Source organism: Nannobrachium achirus (assembly GCF_963921795.1).
Source record: "Nannobrachium achirus genome assembly, chromosome: 4".
In the NCBI taxonomy this organism is placed as follows: Eukaryota; Metazoa; Chordata; class Actinopteri; order Myctophiformes; family Myctophidae; genus Nannobrachium; species Nannobrachium achirus.
This window is the reverse complement of record NC_137813.1, coordinates 39,988,668-40,003,400: the sequence shown is the minus strand read 5'-3', so window position 1 is coordinate 40,003,400 and position 14,733 is coordinate 39,988,668. Positions and strand designations below refer to the sequence as shown.

General features: G+C 43.2%; 2 protein-coding genes across 2 annotated transcripts in view; both read left to right on the top strand.

The window, feature by feature from the left end:
* The window catches only part of aclya (ATP citrate lyase a), a 35,156-nt gene that overhangs the window by 7,094 nt on the left and 13,329 nt on the right, over nt 1–14,733 (top strand). Inside the window, exons 3-8 of the mRNA XM_080723875.1 lie at nt 884–1,006; nt 5,799–5,861; nt 6,019–6,209; nt 10,501–10,580; nt 11,652–11,782; nt 13,379–13,497. Coding sequence (XP_080580001.1) covers nt 884–1,006; nt 5,799–5,861; nt 6,019–6,209; nt 10,501–10,580; nt 11,652–11,782; nt 13,379–13,497 — 707 coding nt within the window. The remainder of the gene's footprint in view (nt 1–883; nt 1,007–5,798; nt 5,862–6,018; nt 6,210–10,500; nt 10,581–11,651; nt 11,783–13,378; nt 13,498–14,733) is intronic.
* LOC308284107 (beta-1,3-galactosyl-O-glycosyl-glycoprotein beta-1,6-N-acetylglucosaminyltransferase 3-like) lies at nt 2,734–4,854 on the top strand (the record flags this gene model as incomplete). The annotated part of the gene is made up of 1 exon (XM_080724644.1): nt 2,734–4,854. The coding sequence occupies exon 1, from the start codon at nt 3,853–3,855 to the stop codon at nt 4,852–4,854; it is 1,002 nt and encodes a 333-aa protein (XP_080580770.1). The 5' UTR covers nt 2,734–3,852.

The window sequence follows — 14,733 nt, the reverse complement described above, 5'->3', positions numbered from 1 at the left end:
CAACCAGGTTGACCTGGTCTAGTTTTTGTTTGAATAACTTGATTCAGGGTACTATGCAGTCTATAATTGTCCCCTCCTTGCTGGAGTAAGATTACACAATTTATTTTGATACTTGCATACTTGCATATTTTGTGTACTTATTGCCCTGTAGTTAGTGATGGTATAGCATGTGTATGTCTGTATATTATTCCTATTGTCTTATGTCCTATGTGGGTGTTTCACATTAAAAAGTACATCCTTATTTAATGTATACTGTGAGGAAAAAAAGACTATTTAAAATGAGCTGAATTGGTACCTGATGTCGGCTCTAAATTAAGTCAAAATATGACTATTTTTATTAAAGTAAAAACAGAAAAAGCCCTGGCTGCCAAATTGTTTTAGGCACTTTGGATGCAAAAGTTATTATTTATTTACATAGCGAAAGAAATCACACCTAGTGTGAAGTGAGCAGTGCTATTTCTCGCGAAGCTTGGCCAATGTGACCCTGAGGCGAGCGCACAACAAACTTTGAGCGATTTGTGCCAAGATGTAGGCCTAGGCCTTGCTTCAGAACCTGGACATTATTCTGACACTTTTTGGGGCCCGAACAAAGCCAGATGTTAGAGAGCTTAGCTCCTTCCAGGAACACCGCTCAAAAATGTATTCTTCTCCAATCTGCCACACATTTGGTCATTTTATGTACTTTACAGTTTTCATTCTGTTTCTTTGCATCTTGTCTACTGTGAGCGTGTATTTTGTGGACTGGGGTATCTTCTTTCATGTATCATAGTCCTTGATGATTGGGTGGTGACGTTTGTTTCACAAGATTTTTTTTTATAGATTGATTGGTAGATCGATAGATCTCTGTGTTCATGTCTGCCAACACTGTGTGTACTTTCCTCAGAGGCTGGTTGTGAAACCTGACCAGCTGATCAAAAGGCGAGGGAAGCTGGGACTGGTGGGAGTCAACCTGGACCTGGATGGCGTCCGAGAATGGCTGAAGACCCGCCTCATGAAAGAAACGACAGTAAGTCATCCACCCACTGTCTGGTCTCAGCACTGTCTGAAATGCACACACGTACGGTTTATTGTAGACTCCCTCAATCAATGTCACCTTCCTTCCTTCCTTCACCTTTTCTTCCTCCGTTTAGACCACTGCTTCCCAAACAGTGGGTCGGGACCCATTTGTGGGTCGCGGACACATTTTCTATGGGTCTCCTTAATTTTTTTGTTTCCTAAATTTTGTTTTTAATTATTATTTCAAAAGATTTAAAAAAAAATAATAATAATAACATGACCAAAAAGGCAGTGTTTGAGCTTGTAGATCTGCTATTTTCACTAGTTTGGGTCCCAAGCAAACGTGGGTTACAGGCTAAAACGAGCAACGTTTGGGTTGCTCAGTGCCCAGTGCCCACCAGTGTCGCAACCATAAATAGCTGATCTACAAGCTCACAACGTGTCACAGGGCAACTTGTGGGCTTGTACACCTGCTATTTCTGGCACTTGGCACTGCACACAACCAAGTATATCATCCCCTTTAGAGTTTTGTGTTGTGTATTTTCCTGATGTATAGCAGTGTTGTCCAAACAGCTGGATGCTTTGCTAATGAGCTCTCAGTCAAGCAGTAGAGCAGTCTGTTGGACGCAGTCCTGCGCTCCTGCCTGTGAGTAAACACATTTAGTCCAGTCGGTGTAGCAGCAATGCAACAGATCTATCACTCTGCCACTTATAGATGGCGGCTTGCCTCATAAACCTAGGCCCTAGTTCATAAAGCATGTTGTGTGTGAGGGGGTGAGAAAGACTTAGAGATTCGGGTAGGCAGACCAGTTGGGTGACTGGTGACTGCATCATTTACCAGTCAGTTGAGATGAAGCTGTCAGTGGCTGCAAGTGGTCATAAATAATGATGAATGAATTTATGTTGCCAGTGTAATATTTCTATCTGTTCTTTTGTTTTACCTTGTGATGAAAGATCTACACAATTTATTGTTGACAAATAAATATATAAAACATGGGACTTTAACATGAATGAATAAGGGGCCATATATTATTGTTATACCTATTCTTAAAGTGTGAGGTTTCTTCCATACAGGAGGATGTTACTTATGTCTGAACGCTCTTTTAATTGTGCATTCTGAATGAATTTCCTGAGACATCAACATTATCCTGTGAGTATTGTGCCTTGAAGACAGAGCTATTGGTGCAATAGCTAGGGGAACAGGCCAGTGACTAAGCAATTTAGTTTGACAGCACACATCTTTCTAACAATAGTACATACTCTTACTAACTCCCCTTTTTCTTGTTTTGCACATTCCATTTCCAAGTTGCAGCTGTCCAGTAACTCCTAGTTTTATATCAAATGGGTTTTATTTACACATTATGTTAAATGCCATTTATCCTCTCCTCTTTCTTAGTGTGACAGACTAGGAAGGTTGTCGGGAAATAATAGCTCATTGACCTGTACCCATATGGGTTTTAATCAGATTGTCCTTCTTCTCTCCCATAGTCATTATCTTTACATTTCAATTGACGATTAATCGTCATAGAAATAACTGTGATTAATGACTAACTGTGTTTTTGCCATTGAACACTGGGAACATATGAATAAAAAATAAATTTCAGTTAGCCTTTTAGGCTTTGTAAACAAAGATGGTGTGTTTAAATAATAGGATTACATCTGCCCAGTACAAAGAAATGACTGACGATGACTGGTACCAATCAAAATAAATAACATACTATGGCCAAAACAGTAACAGCAAAAATACAAAATAGGTGATCTTGAATGTGTTTAAAAGAGCGTGGACAACAATGGGCGAATAGTCATTTCATCCATCTGATTTTATACAGATAGATGGAAACACTTAATGATCATGACAAATAACTGTGATTGGTTAAAAATAATTACAATCAGACGATTATGTTATGTAATTCTGACAAGCCTACTCTCCCTTCATCAGCTCAGTTTTATTTTTGTTCTCTTGGAACTGGCAAACCTCTCCTCTCCCTTCCTTTCTTCTCTGTGGCTGGCTGTGTGCTGGCAGTTCCTGGTTCCTTCGTGCCTTGTGGCATTTAACACGGGCATTGTGACAGCCACTCCAAAGGAGCAGGCTGTGTGCAGGCCAGGGCCTTGCCTGTGGCAATACATGGTGACGCGTTCTTTATCCTGCTTGACTTCATTTTGAAATTGGATTGCTAGGGACAATCTTACTCTTTATTTGGTCACAATCTCACAGTTCGATCGGATGTCATATACACCATGTATCGGTGTAGGTACTGTGGAAGCTCCATAAAAGGACGCATGTGGATATAGTGACATCAGAAGCAATGGGATCTAAGCAACGTATAGTGGCAGTTCACTTGGCCCTGTGTTTGTGAGTCAAGCTGAGAATAGATACCTCCACAACCTCATTTAAGATCCCTGGAACCTTAGGCCTTCTAGCCTATTAACGGGAAAACATATTTTTCCGCTATCTTCAGCGCACAGCCCTAGCCTAGCTCTTCATACCTGTAGAATGAAAACCAAACTACGAGGCCAAAGAAAAGATGTACCCTAAGATGTACCTTAAACCCTTTCCATGGCAGTGGTTTATTAAAAATCGCTGGAACTTAGTACTTTACTAGGGCTCGGCTGGTTTCTTTACTACCTGTCTATAAACTACAGATCTTCTCCCACCTGCTGCAAGACCAACAAGTACCATCCGATAGATTCTGCCTCTGAGTTGCCCTCAATGACTGGCCAAAGAATACCAAAATAATACTTGAGGACCGGCCAGTGTGCTCAGCCATCATCCAGGGAGACATGGTGAACAAGAATGATGAGATTGCTCGACTCCTGTGATCGAGGGAGAGGCTGTCAAATGATTTCTACCTTAGCATGGCAAAGGACTGTGATGCTTACATAGAAAACAGAGGGTTTATCACGGTGCCGCTCAGTGGAGAGGAGAGGGACTTTCCCATTGCCTACTCCATGGTCATTCATGCAGATGTGGAGATGTTTGAGAGACTGCTACGTGCCGTGTACCACCCTCAGAATGTGTATTGCGTACATATGGACAACAAGTCGTCGGAGGGATTTCAGGAAGCTGTGAGGGCAATCGTTTCCTGTTTCTCTAATGTGTTTATAGCCAGCAAACTAGAAAGAGTTACATACGCGTCCTGGTCTAGAGTGCAAGCTGATCTAAACTGCATGAAAGATCTGATGCAGTCTCCTGTCCAGTGGAAGTATCTTCTCAACACTTGCGGCGCAGACCTACCCATCAAGACCAATGCAGAAATGGTTCAGGCGCTGAAGCTGCTCAATGGAAAGAACAGTATAGAGTCTGAGGACGTGTCAGATTTTAAGAAGGGCCGCTGGCAGTACCAATACAAAGTTACCGATACTGAGCATGACAACTCTGTCACCAACACGAGAATCAGGAAGACCCCACCAATCAATCCCATGTTCTCAGGGAACGCTTACTTTGTGGTCACTAAAGACTTTGTAAAGCACGTTCTGGAAGACAGAGAGATTCAGCATTTCATGGAGTGGTGCAAGGACACAAATTCCACGGATGAACATCTGTGGGCCACTCTGAACAGGATGAGCTCTGTGCCTGGGTCAGTGCCTGCCCATAGCAAGTTCCACCTGTCTGACATGAATGCCATTGCTCGCCTGGTGAATTGGGTTTACCATGCTGGTGATGTAATGAAAGGCTATGCGTACCCTGCACGCACTTCCACGGTTAGAAGAGGAGTGTGTGTATATGGGGCTGGTGACCTCCAGTGGATATTTCAACAGCATCACCTCATGGCGAACAAGTTTGATCCAGAGGTTGATGACATTGCAATTAGATGTATTGAGGCAATTCTCCGTTTCAAAGCATTGCATTACATTTAGTGGCTGTGCAAAATTCACAAATAATGCAAAAAAAGTATAAAAAGAAACACAATACAATAGTAAAAAAAAGCAAAAACTGTCTTGGCCATGCCTTTCACCCCGGCAGAGACGACAATATGTTGTTACAAATATACAAATATATTTATCCTGTAGCTATGCCATTTAGAATTATAACAATAGTTATAATAGTAAAAATTATTGTTTGTCATGCCTTTTCAGCCTGGTGGAGACAACGATATGTTTCAATAAGCAAAACATATTTTTCATATTATATCAGGGTCTATATACTCATTTGAAATGAGGGTCCATGGCCGAATGTATATCAGTTTGTGTCTAATCTAGGTCTTGAACCATAGTTTACTGTCACTCTTAGTCACTTATACCTCCAAGTTGCTCTGTGTGAGAACGCATCAACAGAGTGACTGAAATATATATCACCAGTAAGACTCCCTAATTGGGAGATAAGCGACCGTCAGGTCAGCAGTGTCAAAGTGTGTTTGAAAAAATCGGCCTGATGGTGGCGCTAAATGGGACAGATCCATGTTGATGACATGACTCTAGACATACTGTGTACCGCTTTGCGAGATTTTAGGGCAAAATCTGTAGGAGGCTAGGAGCAGTGTCGAAAAATGTGTTTTGCAAGAATTGGCCTCATGGTGGTGCTAGAAGAGGGCCATGTGAGAAATGAGGGGTGGAGGTTGTGGTTTGGCAGCCAATGGGAGTGTGTGCTTGGCATGGACTAACAGCCAGTGAAGATTTTGATAGTAACTGCGACCTGACGGTCGCAATGCAATACGTTTTCACATTTTCATATAATTATTTCTTGACCAAAATGTAATGAGATTAATTTTCTGTCTTTCAACTAATCAATTATTCGATGACCCTTTCTCATCAAACGTTTGATGTCCGGCTTCTGATGAAATTGTGTTTTGTGTGATCCTCAGGTGGGAAAAGCAAAGGGAATCCTAAAGAACTTCCTCATTGAACCCTTTGTTGCCCACAAGCAGGTAAGGCACACATTGGACATCTCCAGGTACAGCTAATCCATTGTTTAGCTAAAATAACTTCTTATCTTATCAAAACATATCATGTATCCTGCCTTGTCCTGTTCAAATACACATTGATTGTTATATGTGTTCTGTTGTTTGCATCTCCATCCTTCAGGAGGAGGAGTTCTACATGTGTGTATATGCAGCCCGGGAGGGTGACTACCTCCTGTTTCACCATGAGGGAGGGGTGGATGTCGGCGATGTGGATTCCAAGGCTCAGAAGCTGCTAGTCGGGGTAGATGACAAGATCAGCGAGGACTCTGTCATCACAAACCTCCTCACCCATGTCCCCAATGACAAGAAAGCGTGAGTTGCATGAGAGAGGGGGTTTAGGGGCCTTGTCCACACAGAACGCCTTTTGAGCTGAGGAAGGCTTTGAAAATCATGTCCTTAGCGCTCGCACACAGAGTGATGCCCGCACCGTTTGAACCTATCAACCATTGAGCTGCACACTGCTCAAATGTCCTGTTATCTGTGTTATTGCAGTCCCTACAGGAATCCGTGATCGCGGAAATTATCACGGATTTCTCTGACACCCGCGGAATTCGCGTCCATTCGCAGATTTTTCTGCCGTTCGCGGAATAACAGTCGCAAGTGCCGGCAGAGGGGCGGGAGTAGTTATTTTACTATCTTATATTACATTTTAGAACTGCAGCCAGCGGTATTTGTCACCAACAGACCAAATGCAGCACTCCAATTGGCTAGGACTGATCACGTGCCACACGGACTTCCAAACCAGAAGTGCGTCCGGCGGTCAAATATGTCCGACCGGAAACGTGCGCTGCGGCACAATAGTTCCGCCCCAATTCCTTTTTTTTTTCTTTTTTTAACTAGATGTGAGCGGGCCGAAGGCCCGCGAACCTCTAGTTATAAAACAATTTGTAGATGGTCTGGCCAGTAGACACCTCACAGGACTTTGCTTCACAGGGCCCTGCCTGGGGGAGTAGTTTGACTGGGACGCTGGATGGTCCCACATTCTTGACAGAAACTGTGTCCTGACCTATAGTTCCTCTATGGTCCTGGCAATGACAATACTAATGAATACATATTACACCCATACTAGGTATCCTCTAAAATGTAGTTCCTATGGGCATGGTTTGGATGACAATATAGTCTTTGCAACAGAAAGTAATTATTAAAAACAATTACAATTAGCCAGTAGCTATGCCCCTCCCGAAAAAGCTTTTGTCCAATGCTAGCTTAGCAACCAGCAGCTTGCCAAGGCTGTTGCAAACACAGATATAAAAAGCTAGATACTTCGTCCACCCGCTGCAGTTGATTGGAGCGACCCGTCTCGCCTTGGTGGGCTCATAAGAGGAAGTGTCGAGCGCAGGCTGCCACTCAAAAAACTACTGGCCAATCACAACGCGTCTTTTCCGGGACTAGAGCTAGCTGCGTAGGAAAAGACCCGCCCCCACCTGCCTCTGATTTGCCTACGACCTTCCGTGTCTGTTACGAAGAATTCCAAGCCTGTCAATCAAAAAGGCCCACCAAGGCGAGACGGGTACCAGAGAGCCAGAAGAGGCGTCTACCTTTTTATGTCTGTGGTTGCAAAGGCAAACCTTGGCAAGCAGGAAGTTATTCTAAGCTAGCATTGGACAACAGCTTTTTGGGAGGGGCATAGCTACTCGCTAATTAAAGAAAATTATATTCGATTTTTATTCTAAAAAAATATTATTCGAATATTCGATCCAACCACTAATTACAATTAATTGTAGCTATTTCATAAAGGGTTTTACTTGATTATTATGACTACATAATTTTTTTTGTGTGGTTTAGGTTGTTTTTAATGTCCGCGGAATCAAGAATTGTTCTTTGCAGAATTCCGCAGAATCAGGATTGTTCTCCGCGGAATCAGAACCTTTTCTCCGGATTCCTGGGACGACTATTATTGGTACAAATATCGTAGCTTAACTGAAACCATCTAAACATGGATTTCTCGTGGTTGTAATGATTCAACGTCAGGTTGTAAATGAGGTTGTCACACAATCAGGAGGATCAAATGTCCTTTCCAAACATTTTAGTTTTCATGTGGACATGCCGCCCTTATTTTTCTTTCTATAGTAACTTTCTCTGATCACATGAAGCTATTCACTGTGCACAATTCCCCATCTCAAAGAATACTGCAGCTCATGCAAAATCCCCAAACAAAACTCTACAATGTATTCATTCATCATAGCGTTCGATTGCAGACGTCTTGGTGGCGAACAGGAGATTGTAATCACATATCATAGATTGGGTTAGGGGCCTTGTCCACACAGAACGCCTTTTGAGCCGAGGAAGGCTTTGAAAATCATGTCCATAGCGCTCGCACACAGCATGGTGATAATAATAATTGAAAACCAATAGCACTGCAACATACTGTTGGGCAAAACACATCGAATACATTGTAATACTATGAAATACTATAGCTCCTATCCTGAGTTGGGTGTAGCTCATGTGTTCCAATAAGGAAACAGTTACATTAACAAACTCAATTCAATCGACCATTCAGATTTCACCTGTAAACCTGACAACCACTAAATCTGTTGTTTTATCTTGGTTTAACTGAAGGAACAACCTGTATCTGTGCACATTTACAATATGACATTTTTTTTGGAGTGACTTACGTACATTGCGAGGCAATTATGATTTGTCTTTAAGATGTATTGACATGATGTATTGCAATGGATTAATTAATTAGCTTTATAAGCTTTCACTTTCATGCCAATGTAACTATGGGCATACTTCTAATATCAATTCTATCCACGTAGAATTCTATTTATAAAGGCTAGACAGGGCTGGGCAGGCATGATGCTTTATGTTTGGGGGCTTGCTGCCAATATGCTGGAAAATACTAGAAGCACAACAATTCAAGTGGCAGAGAGAGAGAGCACTCTAACGTAATGCAGTGAAGGTGGAGGCTGGGGAGGAGAAGGGCGGAGGGATTCCATTAGACAAATGACAAACTCCCTCGGCTTCGCTTTTCTTCGATCACCCCCATCCCCCATTCCTTAGAGCACGTCCATATCGTCCATCGTCTACCCCCCACCACCCCCCCCCCCCCACACACACACACACACACACACACACACACACACACACACACACACACACACACACACACACACACACACACACACACACACACACACACACACACACACACACCTCCTCCTCCATCTTCCCAGAAGCGCTTGTTAAAGCCAGGTTCTGGCTGGTGTCACTGTCTTGGCTGACATTGGGGGAGATTGCTCTGCATAAACTCCAAATGCCAACCCCTACTCACCGCAGCCCCCCCCCCCCTCACCTTCCTCTCACCCTGTTTGGATCAGAAGTGAGTGTGGTCCCGTTACCCCACCCACCCACCCACCCAGCCGTCAGACCCTGACATGAGGAGCTGAGTCACCGGGCTGGGTCACGATTCTTCCCCACAGGGCAGGCTCAGAACTGACGAAGGACTGACAGGATGGTCACAAAGGCACCAAGCTGCCTGCACAACTGACAGGCAGGAGGGAAGAGCCAAACATCGCCTCCGCCCCCACATCCGCCCCCCCTCCACTGCCCCCTCCACCGCCCCCACCTCTCACAAACCTCATTCGTTGCTGCTCTGTTTTGACAGGTGGCAGAGGATGGAGCTAATTTGATTTTTCCTTCTCTGGAGCAAACTGCTCACTGAAGTTAATTTGCCGGTGCTCGTTAGTAGCTGCTGTTGGACTGCTTCTTCTGCCCCGCACTCCCTGTCTCTATTTTAATGATGGACCATGGCAGCAGTTGTTTTAGAATGAGTACGCCTAATGGCAATGTTGTTGCATCAATCTAACTCTTTAAAATAGCTTTGTTTACGGTATGGGATTTACTGGGTATATTCATGCTACCCAAACGATGGCTGCTGTGGCTTTTCCTATAGCGTCATAATGATAAAGTACCCTGTTGCCCACTGGACAAATAGCCAATTGGCTGTAAGGAGCAACACAGCATCCAAGGTTCTGCTACTACAAGGTTAGGTGTCTTTTGTATCAGACTGACGGCCCTAATCTGATTTCCTATCCTGTTAGCTGTTGGATTGGTTTCATGCAGTCTGACTCTGAACAAGACTAAGGAATATGTTTCAAATCTGACTCTGAACCAGGCCAAGGAATATGATTGCAAAAATCAGTTTCCACATGTTTTCTTGCTGTTCAGACTGCATAAAAACAATGTGACTCCAGTCCAATCTGGATGGGGCACAAATTGGATTTGGGCTGCCCGTCTGAACAGGGTTTAATATGTTCTTGTAGCTTGACACACTGTTTTAGATATTTGTATTGGTGTACGTATGTTTTTATGTTGGGGTTTATCAGACTGATAAAGACATGATGCAGTTGAAACGGTGCCACAACAAGACTAGAGTGTGTGACTCACTATTTAATGATCTTCCAGTTATAGGCATTTGTAGTTGGCAACTCACTAACAGAGCTATGCGTTCCTTTGTGTTATTTCTTGTGAAAGAAAATATAAATTCTCTAGATTTAATAAGCGCTTGCCGCTTATTGGACGTGACAAACTATCTGTCTCTCTGTTTCTCCAGAAGTGTGATTTGTATAAATTGTTTGTGTGCTTTTTGTGCTTGTTTCAGGATACTGGCCAACTTCATTGTGGGTCTCTTCAACCTTTATGAAGACCTGTTCTTCACATACTTGGAAATTAACCCACTGGGTAGGTTTCTTCCTCTCCTGACTCTCCTCTACTATTCTTACAACCAAACTGATTCTGTCCTCCTTAATGGTTCATCATACTCTTATTTAAAAATAGGACCATGAATTTGTCATGAAGATTCTGAGATTACATTAGAAGGCGAACATCAAAAGGAAATAATAATCTTGGTGCCAAATCGAGGAGTTCAAGTTGGTTCCTACAATACTGGGGGAGAAAAAGATTCAATAATTCATCCCCCCGCTGTTTGATGATGGCAGTGCGTGTTTATGATGGAGTAATTGGGCACCAGTATGCCCACTGGCAGCTGCTCATATGTGGAGGTGGCAGGGATTGCTCAGACTGCCTCTCCTTGCTTTGATGTCCCCCCCCCCCCCCCCCCCCTCTCCCCTACACCACATCCCTGTGTCTTCTTTCACGCGGAGAAGAAAAAATACAACCGCGAGTATCCATGAGTCAGCTATAGTCCATAGAAAATGGGGTCGTCTTGACCTAACAAGCAATGTGGGGGGAAAAAGGAGAAAAATACATTTTTACCACACCAAGATAGAATGGATGTGAATGAGGAAGTGGAAGTCGGGCAGCAACGGCTTCCGATGCATCATGGGATATGTCATTTTGTTCGCTCCCTAGCGGCCGCTGCAGCACCTGATTACCTGTAACCTGGTTAACCTGGTTAAGACGTCTTAACGGGGTCATGGCACTCAATGTGTTTTAATGACAGCAAAGGGGTCCAAATACTGCGATAAAATACAAAAAGATGAATCTATCTTGCTTTAACCACATGAACCCAGTGCAACGTTTTGTGAGCTTACAGATCTACTATTTTTTGAGAGAGGGAAAGGGGAGGGGACCAAGTATAGACCCCTGGGGGTCAACAAAGTATTTAGAGTTTAAGTGGTTAGTGATGGTGAGGAATGGATGCAGTGGATGCTTGCCCAAACAGAGACCAGCCATCTGATTAGCTCAGACCTGAACCCAAGTAAATATCAGTGGGTGGATGTGGCTCAGCTAGGCCTTAAAACATGTCAATAAACCATCTCTGATATTACACCCATCTCTCTCCGCTGTCAGTGGTTACCCAGGCTGGCGTGTATGTGCTCGACATGGCAGCCAAGATTGACGCTACGGCTGACTACATCTGCAAAGCTAAGTGGGGAGATGTGGAGTTCCCTCCCCCCTTCGGCAGAGAGGCCTATCCTGAGGTAAGAATACTGTGGCTGATCACTACTGTAGAAATGCATCAGATTTAAGTCCAGCAGCATTGAGTGTTTATTTTTCAAGTTTATTGTTCAAAGGAGCTCACAAGTAGGGCAGAAAAGCGGATTGCACAACAAGCCAAAAAAATGTATTCTAGCTTATTTTTTTGCATTGATTTGATAATCCAGAGAGGGTGTTGTAATTGTAAATACTTGTTTCTTGTCATTTCTGTGGTTGGTTGAATTCACAGTCTGTAATCCAGTTGGGACTGTTTTATTACTCTGTGGTTTGTGTCCCTGCCGCCCCCGCACGGAATTGCTTAAGGAGAAAGCTAATGGCAGCGCTGTTAATCAGCCCTTATGACTCATACTGTCTGGGTACATGTGCAGGCGTACCCTCCTCCACTAAAGGTTGTCTCGCTGGATACTAAATACTGGCTTGTGTCCTTTTCTTGGGGACACTTTAACATTTTAAGCGAGCTGAATTCTAGCTTCACAGTAAAATCCTGAGTGTTGTTTTAACTTTTTATTTATTTAACTTGAGAGTGTACAAATCTAACCACATGTGTACTCTCTTTGAGTTAAAAAATGGATAAAGACTGATTTTACTGTGTTGGATTTCCTTATCATTTTAGTTATCACTGCAAATGTGTTTAATTACTAATTGCAAGTTAAAGAATAAATACATTTGAATGAATGAATTATTTGATTCCTTGGCTGTTAGGTTTTAGGCTTGCATGTCAGGTTTATGTGTGCAGGTATGTTGTTCCAGTAAGAGCTGGTTTTCAACAGATTGTCTGAGCACCAGACGGGCTCGTCTAATTGGGTTGTTGTGACTCTGCGGTGGAGATGAGGGACAGCAGGGGCCTTTGATTGGCTGTGTTTACTCTCAGGTCCCCAGCTGTGGCCCTGGTTGTCACACACCAGTAGCAATGGGCATCGGAGCTGGAACGCATTATTAGGCATTATTACTTTAAACATTATTTTATGCTTTAACTATTAAAAAATCTACAAGCTCAGTAGTGAGCTTGTAGATCTGCTATTTTTGAAAAATCATGAAATCTTTGAATATTTTTGACCCGATTCTATAAATGTCTGGTTTTTGAAAAACTTTTCATGTCAAGGAACCCCAAGATTATAGGTATTTGGCCGCAGACCCCCATCTCAAAATGTGTTGTTCCAGGGACCCCCAGAAGCAGAGATTTGAGTTACAAAAGTTTGCTTTGAAAATATATATTCAAAGATTTAACAATAATTTCACGACTTTTCAAAAATAGCAGATCTACAAGCTCACAGCGTGTCACTCGGTGCCGCACTGTGAGCTTGTATATCTGCTATTTTACAATAGCTAAAGTATAACATAATTCCAGGTTATAATGGGTTAATCCTAACGGTGTTAAACCATAATATTGTATCTTCAATCCCATATTTTGTATTGTCACACAGGTTCCCTTCTGAAATGTCAGACTCTTTTAGAGTGTGGCCACTTATCAATAAATGAAGTGGAGCTTGTACATTGTCTGCCCTGATTGCAACCACAATTAGAAAACCTCAAGAGTCCTCTAACCTCTGACTGACTGACCGTCCCCTTGGCTGTTACAGGAGGCCTACATCGCTGACCTGGATGCTAAGAGCGGTGCTAGTCTTAAACTAACCCTGCTCAACCCCCGTGGCAGGATCTGGACCATGGTGGCGGGAGGAGGCGCATCTGTGGTTTACAGGTAACTAACTGGTCACAGTCACAGATGTGTGCTTGACTCATGAAGAAAGCCTACATCAGGGGGCTTCAATGTTTTCAGGCCAAGGACCCCTTAGTAAAGAGAGGGAGATGAAACGGGGACCCCCACAACCCATAGATACCATATAGTTTCATCGTTTGACTGACGGCACAGTCATCAGTGTATTTTGGATTCATGTCAATTTGTGTTTTCAGATCATTTTAACCACTTGAAGCGTCAATACTTAATTAACTTGACCTTTCACTCTCTACACCAAACCTCTTTGCTGAAAATAGCCGATCTACAAGCTCACAACTTGTAGAACAGCTTCTATTACACAAAGGGAGGACCCCCTTTAGTAACTCTGAGGACCCCCTAGGGGTCCCGGACCCCCTGTTGAAGACCCTTGGCCTTCATAAATAAACAGTTTACAAACAATATAATCTATTTATGTCGTTCGTATGGTCCTTGTAAATTGTCCCCTGCCTTTTCCGATTTAATCTCGATCATGTTATGTGTAATTTAATTTAGCATTGGGGGAAAGTACGCCACTTACGCAGTAGTGAGATTGATGGTACAGCAGCCGTGCTCGACTCTATTTGTTGGTCTGCCAGCTAAATTGGATTCTCTAATGATGCTGTTGTAGCAAGAGTCAGGAGGCATTCAGGAGTGATGTCTCCTGTGCCAGCCGGTCTGTCAAAGGACGCAAAGCGTAAGATGCAGTTTCACGAGCTGTGACTAATTATTCCCCTTGAGTACCAGTAAAATTGTTGTTTATTCATGTTTTGTTTTTTTCATAATTTGAAAAAGAACTGAAAAGGGCACTAGTCTAAAGCCCTTTGCACACAGGACATTTGCGTTTTTTTCGTTTGCTGCATGAATAAAACGCATTGGATTTGGTGTGCAATGCTGTGCGGAATCGGCGCTGCGGATCCCAAAAGGAGTCATAAAAGGAGTGATGAGTTTTTTACCGCATGCGACAAGACGCACGAATCGAACTGGGTTCGATCGAGAAAAAGACGCATGGCCGCAGCCACTCGTCGCACGGACAATTCGGATCCGGTGTGCATGACGTCGTAGAGAATCATTGTTTTCTTTTTAAAAAGTGAAATTGTCCGTTTTATCCGTACGGATAAACGCGCCTGTGTGCAAAGGGCTTTAAGCTGGTTGCGAACTGCTGCGTTTTGGAAATCCGAAATCTGCAAAAGCGAGGGAGAAGAGGGAGAGAGAGCAAGGGAC